At 42.1% G+C, this 22571-nt stretch overlaps 1 protein-coding gene across 1 annotated transcript in view; it reads right to left on the bottom strand.

Moving 5' to 3' along the window:
* Positions 1 to 11180, bottom strand: part of PGM5 (phosphoglucomutase 5) — a 188368-nt gene extending 177188 nt beyond the window's left edge. The window contains exon 1 of the mRNA XM_034646746.1: positions 10762 to 11180. Coding sequence (XP_034502637.1) covers positions 10762 to 10839 — 78 coding nt within the window. The 5' untranslated portion in view covers positions 10840 to 11180. The remainder of the gene's footprint in view (positions 1 to 10761) is intronic.
* Positions 11181 to 22571: the final 11391 nt, after the last annotated feature.

Below are 22571 nucleotides of genomic sequence, written 5' to 3'. Positions count from 1 at the left end.
CACTGAGAAACTGCTGAAGTCCATGGTAAGGAGTGACAGGACCACAACCGTATCCTCATCTTGACCTGGAGCACTTCATTTTCAGATCTGTGGCTCTGACTTGTACCATCTGCTAGTAAATGCTATGCCAACCTGTTAACTTACTCGTGTTGTTGAGCTCACTGCAGAGAGCCGTTCTCGCAAGATAGATTCCCGCCTAGAACAGTATGATTTCTTCTACTTAATATTTCTTACAATCGGCCCATCCAACTCCAGCCCAATTCTATTGATTATCATAGAAACACAGGTCATTGGGGAACATTTAGCCACCTCCTTCAGTTCTACGTAGTCTTCAAACATTTCTGACCTCTACTCTCCTCTTGAAGACATCCAGGGAAGAAGATATGTATTTGGGGGAGGGGTATCCTGGTGCATATGCACACATACATATGCTACTTGATAAACTTTCTAAATGCTTCCAAACACTTTCCATCTGGTACCTTTATAGGTAGACAAAAAAAATTTTATACACACACACATATATATAAACAAAGCTACATATATAACAAAAAACTCAGTATCTTTGACATCTTTACAGATAGAATATATATGTCTGTATATATACTTATATATATACACAGACTGCAATATACGTGTGTGTGTGTTGCCTACATACCGCCCCCCCCGGAAAAAACTCAGTCTCTATAGCCATGTGTTTTTTCCTGAGTAGTTGTCACAATCAGTTAAAATGCATTTATGTGTTTTTTTAAATAAATTCCACCAGACCCGTTTCTGCCTGGTTGGGAAACAATTACTGCCCATTTGCTAAGTGCCCCCCATCCTCAGACTATGTCCCAGTGAACTAAAGACCTCTGGCAATCACAGATTTACAACTCAGCAAGATTAAACAATTTACTGTTATTTATGACAGCAGGGCTGGGTCTCCTGTATTATATTCCACATTAGCATCTGTCACTTTACATTTGGGAGATCCTGTCCAAAAAAAGCTTATGCCTCCGAACCAAACATTCGGCAAGGCTGCAGGAACAGGCACCCTGACAAACGTCCTGACAAAGTACTTTAATGCATGGCTAGCACCCGCAGCTGTGCATTTTCAGACGCCTCTGCAGATTAGCCTGGAGTCTCTTCGCCTCTGCTCGGTCTGTTCCTCTCAGTAATCTCTCACATGGCCCAGTCCATTAGGCTTGCAAATCCTCATGAAATGAGCAGATTAAGCTCTGGCTTCAGTAGGGGGGTCTGCATGAACACAGCTGGGGCCTCGGAAAGGTGGAAGGTGGAAGAGCATGGCGTTGACTCAGCTCATTCCAACCGGGAAATAATGTACAGACCCTGCAAAAAAGTCCTGGGAGTGAAAGGCAATGCCAGAGCAGCTGTTGCCACCTCAAGTACCGTGGCAGGGTGGGTGTGCGTGTGCGGGCACGCACATACACGAGGAGCAGGGATGGGGTGGCTATTCAGTAGTCACCACCCAAGCCTTAGCCCACAGCATGGAAGCCGAAAGTCAAAAGGAAGCCTGACCAAAGCAACTGTGATCACCACATGAACAGGCGCCTTCTGATCAGTAAAGCTACTGAGACTGCAAAGCGCATATGCCCAGGTCCTCTTATGTTAGTCAGTGTATATCATGTAATAATTGTGTTATGAGAATAAATAAAATAATTGATAATAATCCTCCCAATGAACCTGGAAGATGTGGGGGCAAGTAGTTTTACTTTCCCTATTTGTATAAATGAGGAGACAAACCCCAAAAAGCCACGTGACTTCTCTGCAGTCATACAAGTCCAAACAGTAGTATCAGGATTCAAATCCAGACCTTCTCCTTTTTTATTATTTTTTCCTGATGTGTTTAATCATCACAGCAATGCATACACATGTATGAGTATGCAATAAAGACAAGTATATGAAGTAGAAAGAAAGGATTCTTCTTCCCCACCATACACACCCACATACCCCAGCCATATTCACAGTTAACTATTAACTAGAGTACGTTCTTCCAACCCTATTTTCTATGCCTACATTATTGATTTGTTTAATGTGGCCAGAGACCCAGACGACATTTTTAACTAAGCTGTGTTATTAAATCTTGTGATAAAGCATAATGATGTTTATTGAAAAGACAGACACACATCAGCAACATTATGTGTGAAACTTGCCCAAAGAATTTTCTATAAAACATTTGTTCTCTTTGAGGCCTTCGTGAACTCTGGAAGTTTGATAGTTTCTGTACAGACTTGAGGGATAGAAGTTGGAACCATATTCTTCTTAATCTACTAATTGTTTTGTTTCACTGAACAAACTACCATTCATATCTTTTTCATGTACTGTATGGGTCCACTTCCTTTGTTTACAGGTTTTAATGCATCAGTGGTATGCTTGTGACATAAATTAGGTACCTGTTCTCTATCATTGAACATATAAACTGTTCCCAAGTTTTTCATTTGCAAATGCTGTGGTGAGTATTCTCGTACACAGACATTTCCACATGTGTATTAGGAAATTTACAGGATAGATTCCTAGATTAAGGGATTGGTGGATTACTGGACAAGTACTCCATTAATTCTGATACACACTGCTCAACGGCCTGGCCGAAAGGTTCTATCAGTTGAACTTCCATTAGCATGACAATTTTCGAACAGTCACACCAACTCTGAGAACTTTAGGTTTTTTTTCAAATTGATGGATGGTTTTTCTTTGTATTTCTTCAGTTATTAATGAGGATGATCTCCTTTTCATATGTTTGTTGTTGTAGTTGACAATATTTCTTTTGAATTTTTTGAATTTTTTACTGATTTGGAAAAGCTTTTCATATAGTGTAGCTATTAGCCATTTGTTATAAACTCTGGTCTTCTGATTTCAACTTCTTTTCCCTTTCCATTAGAAAGCCTTAAATATTAAACTAGATACCCCTAGCTACAAAACAGGAGGAAAACAAAAGAAAGGCAATAATTAAACATTACATTACAAAACACCTATACCTAGAGACTTGGAAAGGGAAAGAACAATTTCTGTGACTTGATACCGAGAAGAATTTCTTTGAATTTCCTGAAAATTTTCTCTTCATACAGATACAAGCATCACTCCAGAATTTGACCGTCACTAAAAATGCAGGATATGAAAGATATTTAAAGATTCAGAAGACGTGGATTTTAACAAGTCTTGTGTATATTCTAGATATCCTGTTGCTCATAACTAATGAGAGTCAAGTCAGACGAAAAGACCTAAAGCTTTTCCTTTGGTTCCACAAGTATAAACATTAAAGGCATACTGGCCAAGTCTTGAGTGTTTGCAATTAACTCAAAGCTGTAGGCTAACAAAGGACATTGAGTTTTCTACCTTCAATTTAAAAATCCCTGGGATAAAGAGCTTCTGCACAGCCAAGGAAACAGTCAAAAAAACTAAGAGACAGCCCACGGAATGGGAGAATATATTCAAAGGACACCACAGATAAAGGACTGGTATCCAAGATCTACAAAGAACTTCTCAAACTCAATACACGAGAAACAAATAAACAAATCATAAAATGGGCAGAAGATATGAACAGACACTTTTCCAATGAAGACATACAAATGGCTAACAGACACATGAAAAAATGTTCAAAATCATTAGCCATCAGGGAAATTCAAATCAAAACCACACTGAGATACCACCTTACGCCAGTTAGAATGGCAAAGATAGACAAGGCAAGAAACAACAATTGTTGGAGAGGATGTGGAGAAAGGGGATCCCTCCTACATTGTTGGTGGGAATGCAAGTTGGTACAGCCACTCTGGAAAACAGTGTGGAGGTCCCTTAAAAAGTTAAAAATTGAACTACCCTATGACCCAGCCATTGCACTACTGGGTGTTTACCCCAAAGATACAGACGTAGTAAAGAGAAGGGCCATATGCACCCCAATGTTCATAGCTGCATTGTCCACAATAGCCAAATCATGGAAGGAGCCGAGATGCCCTTCAACAGATGACTGGATTAAGAAGCTGTGGTCCATATATACAATGGAATATTACTCAGCTATCAGAAAGAACGAATTCTCAACATTTGCTGCAACATGGACGGCACTGGAGGAGATAATGCTAAGTGAAATAAGTCAAGCAGAGAAAGACAATTATCATATGATTTCTCTCATCTATGGAACATAAGAACTAGGAGGATCGGTAGGGGAAGAAAGGGATAAAGAAAAGGGGGGTAATCAGAAGGGGGAATGAAACATGAGAGACTATGGACTATGAGAAACAAACTGAAGACTTCAGAGGGGAGGGGGTGGGGGAATGGGATAGACTGGTGATGGGTAGTAAGGAGGGCACGTATTGCATGGTGCACTGGGTGTTATACGCAACTAATGAAGCATCAAACTTTACATCGGAATCTGGGGATGTACTGTATGGTGATTAACATAATATAATAAAATAAAATTAAAAAAATAAAAAATAAATAAATAAAAATAAAAATCCCTGGGAAATTCAGTCCATTTTCCACCCCCTGCCTATTATTCTCAAATGATCCTGTTCAAATCCTATCCCAGTATTTGTTTACATTACTCTTATCTAACAGAAGAGTGGCCAGGGCCCAAATCATGAAGGTTAAAGTTAGTGAAGCCAATACCTATGCTTAGATTCCTCAAAGATAGGTTCCAACTTCTATCCCTCAAGTCTGTACAGAAACTATCAAACTTCCAGAGTTCATCAAGGGCTCAAAGAGAACAGATGTTTTATAGAAAATTCTTTGGGCAAGTTTCACACATAATGTTGCTGATGTGTGTCTGTCTTTTCAATAAACATCATTATGCTTTATCACAAGATTTAATAACGCAGCTTAGTTAAAAATGTCATCTGGGTCTCTGGACACATTAAACAAAGCTTAAAATAACCCACCCCAGCAACTGGGAGGGCCCAGCTGTTCTTAAAACCGCTCCCATTCCTTTTCCTTCCCCATAAAAAAAAAGTGAATGACAACTTGAGGCTAAAAGATTCAAGAATGAACTGACTGAACAGGGAGACAGATGGAACCAAGGGCACCCTATAATTGACTGTTGCTCATATAATAGATTTCCTGCTTCCACAATTCAGGGATGGGGATTTGGGAAGGGAAGCGAGAGAAAGTTATGACAAGCTTTTTAGGGCTTTCTTGTGTATTACACACCTGCCTTTCCTAAAGTCTGGGCCATAGGAACTCATTCCATTCACCTATTTCATAGCGAACACCAGTAGAAAATACAGAACAATCACCACCCAGTGCCTTTTCCCTTCTAGAGACAAGACCCAAAGCCAGCCAACCCCAGACTTCCAGATCCATCCCAGGAAAGAAGCCTTATGTGTTGAAACACAGGCTTCCCTCTCTTGCTTCCTTTTTCTTCCCTCCCTATGTCCCACACACCACCATATTCCACTCTGCCTTCCTTCCAAATCTATGCTCCTCTTCTTTGGGACATCAAAATTTGTTCCCCAGATAGCTCTAGTAAATGTCAAGGCAAGTGCATTCCCATTCTTTGGAACAACCACCTTTGCACGGCCCATTGGAATCAAACACGACTGGTACAAACACCCATCTGGGAGGCACACCCAAGTCCCTCGCTGACCCAGCCTTCTTCATACCATTGCATGTCAACCTCCACCTCTAAAAGATTTCACAAGGCATTGAGAAGTTCTTGGAAGCTGAACTCATTCTGTAAGCCGAACTGTATGCTAATATGATTATTACCATTGCTGATCACCATATGGCCAGCGTAGTGTGCAGCTAATTAACAAATGGATTTTCTCTTGGCTAAAACTTGCAACAAAGCTATAAGTTGTTTTATTCAATACGGGCAGTCAAATTGTTATTTCAGCAGATATAGTCAGTGGACCATAATAATATTCCCTTACATTTCTTAAAGCTATAGATGTTACATAACACTTTCATCTGATTCCCAGGATAACTCAGCCATGCTGTCATACCCAATTTATAGATGGGGAAACAAGTGGTTTCCAGGTATTTCAAGAGGCTAAAGCATTTGCTCTGCAACATGTATGGCAGAGATAGGAAAAGAAAGTGAACCTTCCAGCTGCTGATACAGTGCTTTTTCTACCAGACCTCAATTGTCTACCAGGCTCAAGTCAAAACAGAGTGTGGTTATCACATGAAGAAATCTGGTTTGGGGTTTGCCAAATATGTATTTGTAGTGTTTGGTGACCTACCTTTATTTTACCCTGTAGTCGCTCTTGGTTGTAACAGTGTCGATCCATTAAAAAAAAAAATTGTACATTTTAAGTGCTGAATTATAGAGCTGTGCTACCTAATATGGTAGCTATTAATCACTTGCAGCTACTTAAACTTAAACTTTAATTAATTAAAATTAAATAAAATAGAAGATTCAGTTCTTCAGCCATACTTGATACATTTCAGGTGTTTGATAATCACATGTGGCTAGTGGCTAGGGTAGATTACAGAACCTTTCCATCATCTCAAAGAGTTCTAACAGTTCTATTGGACAGTGATGATATATAGTGTCATCTCCAGAGACAGAAGACTTTGGAAAAAGTCAGAAACATCTTCAGGCAGACACAGTGCTGCCATCTTTGCAATATTAAAGGTATTTTAGGACAAAAAAAAAAAAAAAGATTAGAACAAAGAGGAGAAAGAGAGAGATGCCCTTAGTCTCAGATGGATCCATCCAGAAAAAAGGCAAAGGGACTTATTCATAATGTAGCCATTATTTACATTTAGCTCTTGAAATCTTTACGAGATTAAAATAAATTGATATCTAGAGGATCTAAATCCTTGAAGAGTACCTGAAGCAGATGGAAAAAGAAATAGGATAAAAAGCACTTAGTTACAAACTAAGTTTAAATTAGTAACAAAGTTTTTCAATTCATTTAAATGATGCTATTTACTCTCATACTTAGTTCTTTTTCTGTTGTGCTATATGGTATGACATAGTCTGTATCTTTAAAAGAGAATTAAAATACTTCTGGGGACTTTTTAGGTAAGTTCACACAGCCACATAAAAATTACAAAAACAAGTAAAAAACATCTTCTCACTTATTTACAAATCCACTCAAATGGATTATATAAAAGTTCAAGAGTTCACAGTGATACTCAAAAGAGCAAAAGCAAAGCCAAACAAATTCATGTGCCAACAGGGGAAGTGGTTATTTCACCAAATCCTGACTCTGAAAATTTGTAACTTAAAAAGAGAGAGAAATAAATATATATTCTGCTTTTCCAGAAAAAACTATATTATGGGATAGCTCAATAGTGAGGAAAACGCCCAGTTTTTAGAAAAATGCTAGCTGAAGCATGTACATGGAATCAGAGAATTCAAAAATCATTTTGAAACCCCTAACGAAATAATCCACTCAATCCAGGATTTTTAATGGATGCTAAAACAACTGAGTACTGGATATTCACATGGTATAAACCTCAACCCACAGGCTACTACTGGCCAGGTCCGAGGGAGAAAATACTGGAAGACAGAGGCAATCACCACAACAGCCCTATAATCATCTCAGCATCATGAACAACGGGTCAACCAGAGATTGTTTCCTGACACGATACAACATGAATATACACCATCACCTATGAAATAGTCTTGCAAAAAAACAAAAAAAAAAAGTTAAGCCTGAATTGAATTAAACCTTTAGAACTAATTTCTAGTACACACACACACACACAGGAAATATAATGAAAAGTTAAATGACACCATAAGAAAAAAAAAATTCCAGAAAGGGGGTAAAGGGGGGCTATTCTACAGGACAACCACTCAACCTAGTCTCTTCAGTAAGTCAATTTCATTACCAAAAAATAAAAATAAAGAGGGAGATATTTTCTAGGTTAAAGGAGATTTTAAGACATAACTAAATGCAACGTGTGTTCCTTGATTAGAAGAAACAAGTTTGAAAAAACAGCTATAAAAGACATTTCAGAATAATTGAGGAAATCTGAATGTGGACTGGGTAATAATTGAAGAAACCCTTTTTTATTTTGTTGGGGATGATAATGACATTGTAACTATCAAGAAAATTGTTCTTAGTTTTTAGAGATCCATACTGAATTTAGGGATAAAATGTCATTTTTTAAATATACTTTAAAACACTTTAGCCCTCAAAAAAAGATGAAACAAATTTAGGAAAAATGTTAACAGCCTAGGGCATGGGCATATGGATGTCATTTATCTATTCTCTCCGCTTTTCTGAAAGTTTGAAATTTTCATAATTTTACAATAAAAAATTTTTTATCCCAAATTGTACAGGGTACACACCTGAGAATCTATTTCGAACTATTAAAACTTTGATAGTGCAGTTCATGGTTTTAGAAATTCCAAACTTCTGTTCTCCTCTAGCAATTATATAATCAAAGAGCAACTATAGTTTGTTATATTAAACTGCTTAGTAAAATTAACTTTTTCTATCAAAACCAAGATTTTTCAAATACAGAGAGGCAGCCCACCCAGTCAGATTCAAGTCAGTTCAAAGAGAATAAATTCTATTTTCTACTATTTTTCTAGTCTGTTTATGAACACCCAATGGGAAATCAAGAGAGGCAAAGTTTTTGGAATCAAAGGTCCTCATTCCTGAGTGTGACTCCACAGCCCAAGTCAGGAGACAAGTTCATTCCCATCAATTTGCCATCATTCAAGACCAATTTTGCTCAAAGTAAACCCCCTTTCTCCTGAATCCAGCCTTCTGATTGCTCATTTGCTGGAGCAAAAGCCCTCAAGAAGGTGAACAAATTGAGGAAAAGACTGGTTAAAATTGGCTGTCTGAAACTTTGATAAATGTTGACCACTCCTTTCACCCACACCCACCCATTCTAGAAGTAATACTTTCAGATTATTTAAGAGATGGTATTTCTGTGTGGACTGCGACTTGTCTGTCATTCCGTCCCTTGTAACAACCACAAGGTTAAGCGTGGCTCTATTTTAACCGTTTCTTAACATATGCTAACTATCTCCTAAAATAAACTCCACCCTTAACTTTAATAAAATGAGTTTATCAGAGAAGACCCACTGAACTAAGAAGCTGGAGAGTCTTGATGGGAACGTGTGCCAAGAAATAAGAAAGCATAATAATACCTTTCCATGCAAATCCGGGGATGTACTCTACGGTGACTAACATAATATAATAAAAAATCATTTAAAAAAAATAATACCTTTCCATGCAAATCGACAACTGTAGCTTCAAAAATAACCTCACCCACAATAAATAAGCGGACGTTTTTCTCATGCCCTGGAAAAACTGGCCCAGGAAGGATTATGAGAGCTGCCCTAGCTCCCCCAAGGCTCCTTATTCTCCATCACTCCACGGGAACAGCTTTGTCAGAAAGGAGTAAAAGACCATTTGTCAACCTCTCTCCAACTCCCTGATTCAAGCCAACTTTCATCAATCCCAAGTAAGGAGCCGGCGAGAAATACAAGTTCTGTGTCACCAGCCACATCGTCTGCTGGGGTTGGAAATCACAGCTCTACCACCCATGTCACCCCTCGGCACTTTTCTCCCAATTGCTTTTGGGTTATTTTCTTTAGGAAAAAAAGATTCCACTTTCCCCACCCCTAAAACACCGAGAGAGGGGAATCAGAGTAGACAAACATGGAGCATGGACAAACCCAAAGGTTAAAAAAAGAAAGGAAGGGAGAAAATTAAAAGGAGGGGATTGGGAAGGAGAAAAGGAATCTACATGCCAGAGAGTTGTTTAGTTTCACTTTTTTTAAACGTTCTCACTCATTTATACATCTGTAGGGATTCCACCTAAATGTTGGGGATCTGACTGTATGAACAAGGCTGAAATGACTCTTTCAGACAATGTTTCCCACCAAGACCTCTGAAGTGAGGTGTCCGTCTTGCAGAAGTCCGCAGTGGCCACAAGATTTGGGAAGGAGGACATGGGGGGTTTGGGGATGATGCCAGAAGGTGTTTCTAGTTGTAGGACAGAAAAGAAGGAGGGAGAAGGAGAAAAACCCAAGGTCTGCAGAGGTCGTGGGAGAAAAGAAAGGAAATGAGGATGAAAACTGATAAGGAGAAGTGGCACAAAACGCTGTCAACCCTCAAAGAGCCTCTTGCAGAGAAGTTAGAAAATGCTTTAAGAAAGGCATGGCAAGTCTCATTTCAGATTATTGAGCGGTACCCCCCCCCAAATACACACACATACACACACACACACACACACACACACACACACACACACACACAGCTGAGAGCCCAGGCTGTATGACATCAAATTGATCTCTACCCCATCCCTACCCGGATCAGATTCATAGTGAAGTAATTCCACTGGGTTAACGAACCACTTATATTAAAAATCTTTAGGGTTCACTCTTGCCTAACATGTCAGGGATCAACAATGGAGTGCGTGTGTGCATGTGTGTGGACACATGTGTGCGTTTGAGACAACACTACTGTTAAATCTGGCAGAGCCAAAATTTAGGGTGGAAGAAGCGGACTGCAATAGGAGAGAGGAGAAAAAAGAAGGAAAGGGGTGAAAAACCACTATGTTGGTGGCTTAGGAAGAAGTAGGGGGAGGGAAGGTAGTGAACGCGGTCCGAAGAGATGGCTTTAAAGAGCTGGGGAAGAGAAGGCCTAAAAGGCACGCGGGCAGGTGCGGGACGTGGGCAGGGAGCCGGGGAGAGCTCAGGGCGACGAGGCAGGTTCCCTCGAGGGAACCCGGGAGGAGAGGACCTGGGATAGCCGAGGCGCTGAGGTGGGGGTGGGGCGATCCCAGGGGGCGGCAGGCAAGAGGGGGCAGGGCGGCGGCGCGGCGGGAGGCGAGGGTCGGCCGGGGCAGGTCACTCACCCCGTTGGCCGCGGCCATCTGTACCACGATCTCGGTGGCCGTCCGGCTGAAATACCTGCCGTCGCTACCCACGACCATGGTGCAGCCCTGGCGGTCGCGCAGGTCGATGGACGACANGAGTTCGGCCTCTACCTTCCAAGAAAGTTTGCTCCCGCCCAACTCCCTCTCCGGCCGGATCGCCCGAGGAGCCGGCGGGGTCGGGCCCAAGCTGGCACTTTCGGGGTGTCCCAGAGCCCGCTCCCAGGGCCGGCTAGCCCGACCCCAGCTACCCTCCTCGCGCGTCTGGCCCCAGCTTTCCCTGGCAATGGCTTCCCTCCCGAGCACACCCTCTGCTAAAAAACAGCCCGGGGGGTGGTTAACAGCTTGAGCAGGATTTGGGGACCTCTCCCAGACCCCCACTCCCTCTCCCCTCCCACCGCAGCCCTGTCTCCCGGTCTCCCTGCAAATGAGCCGTTTACAAGCCCAAGTTTCTCTTTAGAACAAGGACGAGGGAAGGAGTTGGGAGGGGGCTGAACCTTTTGCCACCAGCGAACAGCCCCGGCCAAAAATAACCCTGGAAAGGCGAACTGAGAATTGTTATCTTCTGCCAGCGCTGAAATTGGAGGCTGAGCGTTGCATGTGTGTCTGTGTGTGTACACACCCCACCACTACCATTTGTTCCAGGGAATCACAGACTGTCAGGCCCCTCAATCCAGCAGGACCCACCCTGCCATCCACACTTTTCCCTGGGCTCTCTCCAGGCAGCGCGATCCGCGGCGTGGAAACTTTTTTCCCCCTTGTTTGTTGTGGTGGTTGCAACAACAGCGACACAGACATGATTGCTTTATTCTTCTTACTCCTCTCACCCTCCCTAGCCCAGCTCAGGCTTAGAAACAGACTGGTCCCATTCTGTATTTGTCCACACTGCTGAGCTCCTACCCAGATCAATCACTTTAAATAGGAGAAGGATAAAGCCCTGTTTAATATCCTACCAGGAATGAATGAATAAATTCAAATTAAACAGGAACTGTTCTGGGTCCTTTCCATGCATCTTGTCATTCTGTGGGGGTTACGAATGTTCTGCCTTGTCTCCATAAAGCCCATCTAAAACCCCAAACCAAGAAATACTCCATAGAAAACAGAAGTGAAGAGAGAATGGACCAAAGGAATAAAATCCGAAGAGGGAAGAAACAATTTTTTTTTTTTTGCCTCTATCACCTTTCACCCTCCAAGCATTTTTGCACCCACTAAGGCGACTGTCCTGAAATCACTGCTTCTTCTCCTCTCCCCAAATACCATCCACTTGCTGGGACTAAGCTTGACTTGCTGCAGGGTTAGAAAGTGTTTGATCACAGTAAGATAAGTGTGAACAGGAGCTCACACTTACATGCTGTTTTGCATACAAAAGGCTTTGCATCTGTTTTCTCTTTGAAGGCTCAAAACAAAAGAAGGAACGGCATTCATTATCACTCCCATTTTACAGATGAGAAAAGGAAGGCTTTCTGTGGGATCAAGGGAGTGGCATGTGCAGTGGGTTGGAATTCTTGTATGGCCCCTCCTGTTTTTATTAGTATCATTGAAGTGTGATGGGGAAAACACTGAAGCCATCAATGGAATCCTGTTGGGACTTTTAGCTATCGTTTTAAGCACCAAAGTTGGGTGGTTGTTGTGGGGTTTTTTTATATTTTTGTTTATCTTTTTACCTCCACTTTCTCCTTGGGCCCCCAAGAGCCCATTCCCCTGCAACACCCAACAGACAGAGCCTCAACACTTCTGAGGATCTGTGTATATCCCTACGGCGTGGGAGTTTTTAAATCACTGTCTAATAACATTTTCTTTTGCAAGGAAGGGCAGTATCATTCCCAGAAGAGAGGGTAGTAAATCCTCTGCCCCAGTAAAGAAGAGAAGGACTCAGCCTCCAAGCCTCAGAGATGACCAGAAGATCTACTCCTCCATCTCTCCACCTCCAACATTGTTTCTCCTACTACAGCCTAGCTCTTCCACAGGGCTGAGGACAAGGCATGAACATCTCACAACAAGCATTTACAGTTTTACCAGCCAAGAGGAAGACCTCTTCCCTTGGTTCTAATCCCCAAATTCCCAAAGACTCTGGTCCAGCTCAAGGCAATGTGGCCAACCACATAGCCAGACCCCACAGTGTCTTTGGAGTTCCTCCAAGGTAAGGAGGTGTTGTTCCCCAGAGGGAGGAGAGATGGGTGACTAACCATAATTGTCCACTGCTTAACTGACACTTGCACTGATCAAGTCTTTCAAAACTTATTTTTCTTTTCGCTAAATTCATACAGCCCTTTGCATCACTGGTAAGGAAAGCTTCACATGCTGCCACACCTTTCTGTGTACGCCTTCTCTTCTCCAGCTGTATGTGACCTTGGAATAATTCCTTAACCTCTCCTCACCTGAGTATCCTCACTGTGAAAAAAGTATCATTACCACCCTCACCTCACTCAGTGTTGGGACAATTGAAGTACTTGGTATAGTGCCTGACAAACAGAAAGACATTCGATAAATGTTAGCTGTTCATAGTATTGCCATCAATATCACATTTATCATTATTATTAATGCCCTCTCTAGCAAGAACTAATTTACATCTTTGTAGACCACCACTGTACGGAAAGGGTCTTTGAGCATAGGCGATATTCTATACACGTTGCTTGAATTAATCTGTGGTTTTTGACAATGAAACTTGTAGATATATAGAGTAAATTTCCCCTTGAAACATACAAAAAGGGGTTATGAACTGAAGAAATCTCTCCAAAGCTGCCCTCAAAGTTGGTCAGGTTAGTTCCAACAACTGTGTTACAGTGACGGAGAAAGGAACCTGAAAGGGCCCCACAGAAGAAATACCTTGTCCTTAGCTGCTCACTGGTAAAATGAGAAGGTCGGATTAGATCAGTGTTTCCCAAAGGGCTTTCCTCAGAACAGGACTGCCTCCCACACGCCGCACAAAGCAAGAGCTGCATGGTCAAGCAACTTAAATACCCTACACGCTACCTCGTTCTTGGAGCGTTACAATGCATACTTTCATCCTAAAAGCTCTCAGAGCTTTTAAACTGGTACTTCTCAACCTAAACGCACATGCCCAGTTTGTCCAGGCAAAGACTCAGATTAGCTTTGTGACTTTGGCCTGGTGACAGCCCCCCTTTCCCCCTTCACATGTCCCCAGGGGGCTAGGTCGGGGATAAATACACTTTCCTGATTTTAAGGGGCAGATCACCCCTTTGTGCTGTGTTCACACTTCTCTGCGGTGTGGCTCACAGAGAAGGGGAGCCCTGTTTACCGAGGTGCCTGTCAGCCTTCTCTGAGCCTCTAGGGTAAAGGTATCTCACTGAGAATTCCTGGCACGTAACAGGAGCAAATGATCTATCCTTCCTTCCCCTTCGGACTTCCTTGCTCTCAAAAAGGTGTCAGCTGCCATCTTCATGGAGACTCCAGGAGCCGCCTCAGCTAGACCTGCATTTCTCACAAAAAGAATTTAGGGGAAAGGGGGTTAAATAAGTGTTGAAACACTACAGTCTACCTTGTAGATTGACAAAGCACATTAGCATATTAAAGGCCATCAAGTTCCACAGGAAAGAAACCTATTTAACTCTAACCTAGCATTTTCCACATCTTCCCTGACCATGGTAAAGTAAGGTCTTTTGCAAAACACCTATTAACAGATCGAGGACATGAATATTCCATGAAACAGTAGATCTCTGGGGTCCCTTCCAGCTACATCATTCTATAATTTCCTTTTTTACTTGTGAGGCATTAAAAGATTAATTTCTCTCAGGCTTCCATGTATGAACTTATTAGAACATGCCCAGGGGAACAGGTTAAATTGCCCAACTAAAAAAAATACCCTTGAGTGATTTTGAGACTTAAAATGAATTAAATATATTTATAGATAATTTTATTTTATATATTCTGTTCTTCATACACCCCCCACACACACACACACACCACCACCACCACCACCCTGACCTCCTGCTGGCAGGAAAGACTAGCACGCATATTTGGCCCATGGTAATTACACACCCCTGTTCAGTCAGGATCCACTTCTATGCACACGGGGAGAGCTAAAAACATGCCGTTGACTCACTGACGCTAAGAGCAGAAGAAATACCAAAAGTACAGGACAAGTGGCAGAAAGGCAGGTAGAAAATCTCCTGGGCGGACATCTTGGATGTTCACTCCAACAGCTTCTGGTCATGGAGAAAGTCGATTACATATTTCTCCTAAAACACACCGCCTTCCACTACCCCTTCTGCTCCCCAGCAAATCAAATAACGTATCATAATTCCAACAGAACTTGCTGCCTTTCACCTCCCTCACTAGAAGGCCACTGAGTGAATGTTCAAGGAAAGGAAGAGAGCATGTCGCATGTGTATCTTGCAAACGTTTGTGCGCTGATCTCTATGTTCTTGTATGTCAGGCTTCAAAGCTCTGTTTCCCACCTTCCTCAGTGACTGACTGCCTGTGTGGCCTTGGACAAGTTGCTCACCCTCTCTAAAGCTCAGTTTCTGCAGCTGGAAAATGAGCATATTGCTACCTACCTCCGATGGTTGATGACCACATTCAGAGCTAATATGTGCAGACTGCCTAGCACGGAGCCTGGACCGTAATAATAATAATAATTATTATTATTATTATTAAATTATTTAAAATTATTGTTAAATATTACCGTTAAATAATTACTAAAATAGTACTACCATAATTCCTATTACTATAATAATTAACGGTTCTGAATCTTTGTATCAGACCATATTGTCTTTGACGGCAGCCATGGATTATGGCTAATTAACCTTGTCAGCACAATATCCAGCCTGACATCATTTGCAAATTAGTGAATTCCTATTAAAGATGAAAAAAAATTTTTTTTACTGATCCTTAACTGTTTTGTAAGCAACTGTCCAAGAAGAGCCATCAGCCTAATACGTGGAAGTTCCAGTTCCACTGAGTTTGTTTTTGGAGGTAACCACGGGAAGCCTAGAGTACTGTCCTGCTGTTAGGAATCCCCTGAGGCCAGCCGGAGAAGCTGGTGGAAAACTCTTAGAGGTGTGGTTTCCTGACTACAGCGTGCTCTGGCCCCAACTCTGAAAACCATTTCATGTTAATTCACTAACTTGTAAAAATGGTGTTTTGGGGAGAGCAAAAGATTTCATATTAATTCGCTTTTATCTAAAAATAATAGGCTGCTGGTCAGCCAAAAATGAATATTCCATCCCCAGGGGCCCCCACAGTATCTAGAAACATCCATGATATACAGTAACAGGTTGTTAACAAGTTTATAAGTAATCTTATCAAAGTCCTTTATTTCATAAAAGGCAAAAGGTTTTCTAAAGCTATCGCAACACTTTTTTAATAGTTGAATTTTGTTTGTAAGGCTTCAAAAAGAAACGACTTAGGTCTTTATTATAAAAGGAAATGTATTTTTCATATTCCACTAAAATTACATTCCATTAGTCATTTGCAATCATTGCTTACATGGCATTTTTCTTGGATGGTTTTTATGTTTTGGCTTTTAGGAGGGGATACCCTCCCCCCAAATATATGGCCAATCTCTGAATAAATATCTAACATTCCTATGTAAAATCATTTTTAAAAAGCTATTTTATAACCACCTACATCACAGAGGTAAATATCAAGTAGGTCATACTAACCAGGATTCCTGCCTTATGAATGAATTTTTTTTAGCCGATAAGTCTGGGTTAATTTGCATGACTAATAATGAAATACTGTGTTATAGTAGCCAAGATATAGAAACAACCTAAGTGTCCATCACTGGATGAATGGATAAAGAAGATGTGAGATAGACAGATATAGATATAGATAGATATAGACACACACACACACTATATATATATGCACATACACTCACATATATATGTATATGTATATATATATATATATATATATAAACACACACACAAGAGAAAATTATTCAGCCATAAAAAGAATGAGATCTCACCATTTGTAGCAACACGGGATGGAGCTAGAGGGTATGATACTAAGTGAAATAAGTAGTCAAAGAAAGACAAATACCATATGATTTCAACCATATATGAAAGAAATAAAACAAAGAAAAAAGAGACAAACAAACAAACAAAAAACCACTCTTAAATACAGAGAACAAATGGGTGGCTCCGGGGTTGGGGGGGAGATGGTTGAAATAGATAGAGGATTAAAAGTACGCTGAGTAGGGGTGCCTGGGTGGCTCAGTCAGTTGAGTGTCTGCCTTCAGCTCAGGTCATGATCCCAGGGTCCTAGGATCGAGCCCCGTGTAAGCCTCCCTGCTCAGCGGAGATCTGGTTTCTCCCTCTCTCCCTGCTCTTGCTCTCTCTCTCGTGCTTGCTCTCTCTCTCTCTCTCAAATAAATAAAATCTTAAAAAAAAAAAGTACACTGAACAGAATTGGTGAAGCATTCTATCATACATCTAAAACTAATATAACACTGTATGTTAATTATACTTAAATTAAAAAAAAAAATACCGGGGCCCCTGGGTGGCTCCGTCTGTTGGGCATCGGACTCTTGATTTCAGCTCAGGTCATGATCTCAGGGTCCTGGGATCGAGGCCCAAGTCCGTCTCCACGCTCAGCAGACAGCCTGCTTGAGATAGATTATCTCTCTTCCTCTGCCCTTTCCCCTGCTCGAGCACATGCGTTCTCTCTTTCACTAACAATAAATAACTAAGTCTTTAAAAAAAAAAAAAGAAAGAAAAAATACTGTGTCATCGGGACCAGTCCGTTTCAGGTCTGCGAGCAGATGTCATTGTCAGCCCCTTGGGCCAGCCCAGGCCCAGCTCAGGTCACTTACCCATGTGTCAGGAACCACTGTCCCCTAGTGGAGATCAGTTTTCTCCCTGAGATTCCTCCAGTCTTTTGTTCATTCCCTCAGAGCACATCTACAGAGGGCACACTGATCTGAAAATTAACTCAAGCAAACAGAGGAACCATGCACACACAGTTGCCCTCTAACCCGGGGGTTTAGACACAGTGTTTTAACCCCGAAGTGATGCCAATGATCAGGGTTTCTCAGATTAAAATATGACCATCAACTTCAACTGGAAGCACATGGGCACCTTCATTGATTAGCCTTTTTCTCCCTCTTGTTTCTCATGTTTCCTTGGAAGCCAGAAAAGGGTCGCTTCTCATTTCTCATGGAATTGATTTTTCCAACTTTCAGCAGGAACTGAAATCAACCGGGGGGTTTGTACCCAATAGCAGTTGTCTCTGTGTATCTTAGAACTTCAACGTGTCTGACTTACGTGGGGACATCATCAGTGAGAGTATCTCAGAGAGAAATAATGACCCTTCACCATTAACCCCACAAGGGATCCCACATAGGATGCTACTCCCTTACACTGCATCCAAACTTTTGACCGATATTAATTATTGGGATTCAAGAATGAGGAAATTTCCAGAATTCATGTTATGCCATAAGTTTCATAACACTTAACTTAGATGCTTTTGAAAAATAAGTAGCCACAGGGCACCTGGGGGGCTCAGTCGGTTAAGCGGCCGACTCTTGATTTCGGCTTCAGGTCATGATCTCAGGGTTGTGAGACCGAGCCCCACATCTGTCTGGCTCCATGCTCAGCGGAGAGTCTGCTTGGGATTCTCTTTCTCCCTCTCCCTCTGCCCCTCCCCCAGCTCATGTGCACACAAACTCACATGCTCTCTCTTTTAAATAAATCTTTTTAAAAAAGAAAAGTAAGTAGCCATGATAATAAGCATAGAATCACTTTTCTATAATAGGATTATATGAAAACCTTCCTTGGTCTTTTTTTAAAAAGTTATCATAACAAGTACATGGCTTATTATTATTATTATTAACCAATAGATTGTGACAAGATCATAAAACCCAGTAACATAAAAATGGTCTCTACCTAAAACAGGCACAAGATAATAGAAAACCTTCAAAAGAAATGAACATGAACACAAAATAAATGCTAAATAAAAATCATTTAGAAATTGGAAAGTTTTCCCCAAATAGTTTAATGTTATCATTCTTTAAATGAAATTTTTAGCCCCACAAAGCATCAACTGTTCTCTCCAATAGAATTCAAATAATATAATATTTGGATATCCTGGCAAGAGTAAGAACACTACAGAGAGGCAAATGTCAGAACAGTCAACTTAAGGACATATTTTGCTTCCAAAACCTGGTGTTTCTTAGAACACCATGCATGTAAAAAGTACTAGCATATAACTTCTTTGTGTTTATCTCAAAACTCACTACCTGCAAGGCCCTGAATGCCCACTTAGAGCAACAGATACAAGAAAGTTCCACTGACACTCCTCTCCTATGGCTCCTGTCTCCAGCCCAAAAATGTCAACCTTGACCTTTGACTCCATGCATCAATGTTTCCTGCTCTTGCTTTCAACTTGAAGTCAGTGGATTTCTTCAAACCGGTAAGGTCTCTATATGGACAATTAAGCTTTAATTCTACCAGGAGAATTATAACACCTCTTCCAATTTTCCTGATTTCTCAACTGATTTGACTCAGAATCTAGAATTCAGGAGTCCATATAAATTTCCCAAGAAATGCCAGGAAGGAATTCCCAAATGAAAACACTTCCCCTTTGTTCCTTTTCAGAAGAAATCATCAACACAGAACTTTCCTTCTCATCTCCAGGTTTTCTCGGCTCACTTACTGTTGTCTCCCCTTTAGGTGCGCAGCTCACAATTTCCCCTCCGCTGGGAGTAGCCCCAGTACTGTGGGATGTGCTCTATGTGGTTATGAGCCTACTACATAATCCTGCATTCCTGACCAAATAGAGGGGGTTGGCCCACGGAGGGATATCGCCCAACTGGATTCTCTCACTGTCTCTGGAATTTGAGGAGTGGAATCCAGACATAGAGAGGCTGGGGGTCACTGTGATCTGATCATGTTGATAATGTGTGAGGAAAGGATTGAACCCATAACTACCTGGGGCTCATGTCCCAGGAGCTGCCCTGAATCTCCCATTTTCCAGTCATGGGACAGACACTTAAGAGGCCTCAATAGTCTTCATTAAATCCTCCCACGGTTTAAGCTAGCCAGAATTAGTTTCTGTCGCTTTCAGTCAAAAGAACCTCAGCTAATACATTATTAGTCCCTGGTCCAGTTCCTTTAATTTTTCAGGAACAGGAGGAAAAATGCCTTACTGATTTAAAAAAGTGACAACCCGGGATCCCATTTATGTAACATTTAGAAACATACGAAGGAATGCTCTCTAGGTTTGTAACACGCACCCATGGAGTCCGCACACAGACTGTGAACAGCATGCACGCTTACGGCAGATCATGGCTGCCTTGGGGGGCAGCGGAAACATGGGCCAGGAAGAGGCACAGTGGGGACTTCAACAGTTACGGTGATGCTTGATTTCCAACGGACTCTCTGACCCAGTTACCTGGGGCTGTCGAGTTTATGTTTGTTCCCCCAGCATGATCCTCACCAGCAGCCCCTTCCCTCTCAAAAGTACCCCAAATTGAATGATAAATTCTATAGCCACCCCTTGCGAACATTTTAAATAATTACAGAAAGATACTTCTACTTTCCCATATGTTTGAAATGTTGTATAACACAAATGCTTTTTAAAGTTATTCCATATACATAAGATAGCTGCCAAACCACCTCAGTTTGATATCCCAACCACGAAGCCCTCTAGGGCGTCTTCCTCACATAGTACGTGTGAGGACTAACTGAAGGAAGCTCTCAGAAGCTCTCGCCAGTGGCCTGCGCACCGGCGAGGTGGCATTTATGTTAACCAAATTCCTGGTAAGTCACTTAGGAATGTTTTAATTTTAGTATGTAATCTGTGTTACGTATTCATATGGTCTTAAATTCCAAAAATAAGGAAGAGGATACAATGAAAAGTTTTCCATCCCTGCCCCTGCTTAACTCCCTGGAGGCAACCAAATGTTTCCAGATTTTTGTATTATCTTTAAAGAATATCCTGTGTACCTAAGAACAAGGAGATTGTGTGTGTGTATGTGTGTGTGTGTGTGGTGTGTGTGTGTGTGTGTGTTACCCATTTGAAGCTCACAAAAACTTCTCAAAGACTCTTTGAAAAGGGGCACCTGGGTAGTTCAGTCAGCTCAGCAGCCGGCTCTTGATTTTGGCTCAGGTCATGATCTCAGGGTCCTGGGATCGAGCCCCGTGTCTGGCTCCACACTCAGCATGGAGTCTGCTGGAGGATTCTCTCTCTCTCTCCTTCCCCCTCTGCCCGCGCCCCAACCCGTGCGTGTGCACACCCTCTCTCTAAAATAAATAAATAAGGGGCACCTGGGTGGCTCAGACGTTAAACGTCTGCCTTCAGCTCAGGGTGTGATCCCAGCGTTCTGGGATCAAGCCCCNATGAAAAGTTTTCCATCCCTGCCCCTGCTTAACTCCCTGGAGGCAACCAAATGTTTCCAGATTTTTGTATTATCTTTAAAGAATATCCTGTGTACCTAAGAACAAGGAGATTGTGTGTGTGTATGTGTGTGTGTGTGTGGTGTGTGTGTGTGTGTGTGTTACCCATTTGAAGCTCACAAAAACTTCTCAAAGACTCTTTGAAAAGGGGCACCTGGGTAGTTCAGTCAGCTCAGCAGCCGGCTCTTGATTTTGGCTCAGGTCATGATCTCAGGGTCCTGGGATCGAGCCCCGTGTCTGGCTCCACACTCAGCATGGAGTCTGCTGGAGGATTCTCTCTCTCTCTCCTTCCCCCTCTGCCCGTGCCCCAACCCGTGCGTGTGCACACTCTCTCTCTAAAATAAATAAATAAGGGGCACCTGGGTGGCTCAGACGTTAAGCGTCTGCCTTCAGCTCAGGGTGTGATCCCAGCGTTCTGGGATCAAGCCCCATATCAGGGTCCTCCGCTGAGAGCCTGCTTCTCCCTCTCCCACTCCCCCTGCTTGTGTTCCCTCTCTCGCTGGCTGTTTCTCTCTGTCAAATAAATAAATAAAATCTTTAAATAATAATAAAATAAAATAAATTTTTAAAAAATGACTCTTTGAAAAGATATCATTATTACTTCTATTTTATAAATTGAGATTTGGAGAGATTAAGTCACTTGCTAGTAAACAGCACAACGGTCACACAGCTAGTAAACAGCACAACCCTGATTCAATTCTAACCACTACATATATTGTCCCAAACACGGGACAAAGTGGAAGAAGAATTAATCTCCTCAATTAAAGGCATATTTGAGGCTCTGAAGGAGCAGTCATTCACATGCCAGGCTCACTTGAAAGCTAAGTTGCCCAAAACTCTCCATGTCATAGGAAATCCCACCATTTCAGATGTTTTACTTTAGGACCTTAGAATGGTCTGCTCTTATCCAAGAGCTCCCTAATTAAAATAAAAGCAGAACTCTTGGAAGGCTAAACATATGCCAACAACCGGGGAACTTGCCAGCACCTCCTTCCTAAAAGGCAAAGGCACAGAAGCAGAGCATCAGACAGAGTGAGCAGGAGGCATTCTTGAGCAACGAGGACAAGAAACTGAAAGGCCGGAAAGGATGTGACAAGGAAAACCTACCTGGGAGGGAGGGCTTTCCCTCGAACCTCCCTAATTTTGTTCTACTAAGTTCAACCCCTGACCGGCCACCAGAAGACCAGCTAAACTGAGTTGTTTTTAATATGATGATGACTATCGATTTGCTCCCTTCATCCAACATGCGTCTGGCTCTTCTTTGGACACACGTTGCCCGGCAGACTGTGGGCGGTGAACTCTCCCACTTGGGACCTGAAGGTTCTGAGTTTGCCAGGATCACCAGCAGTAACACCTGGAGGCCTGTGTCCTGAGTCCTGGGCAGTCCTGCCCCTCCCTCCCCCCTCCCCCACCCCTGCCCCTACCCCGTCG

Source organism: Ailuropoda melanoleuca, chromosome 17 (assembly GCF_002007445.2).
Source record: "Ailuropoda melanoleuca isolate Jingjing chromosome 17, ASM200744v2, whole genome shotgun sequence".
Taxonomy (NCBI): Eukaryota; Metazoa; Chordata; class Mammalia; order Carnivora; family Ursidae; genus Ailuropoda; species Ailuropoda melanoleuca.
This window is presented reverse-complemented; position numbering and strand designations above follow the sequence as displayed.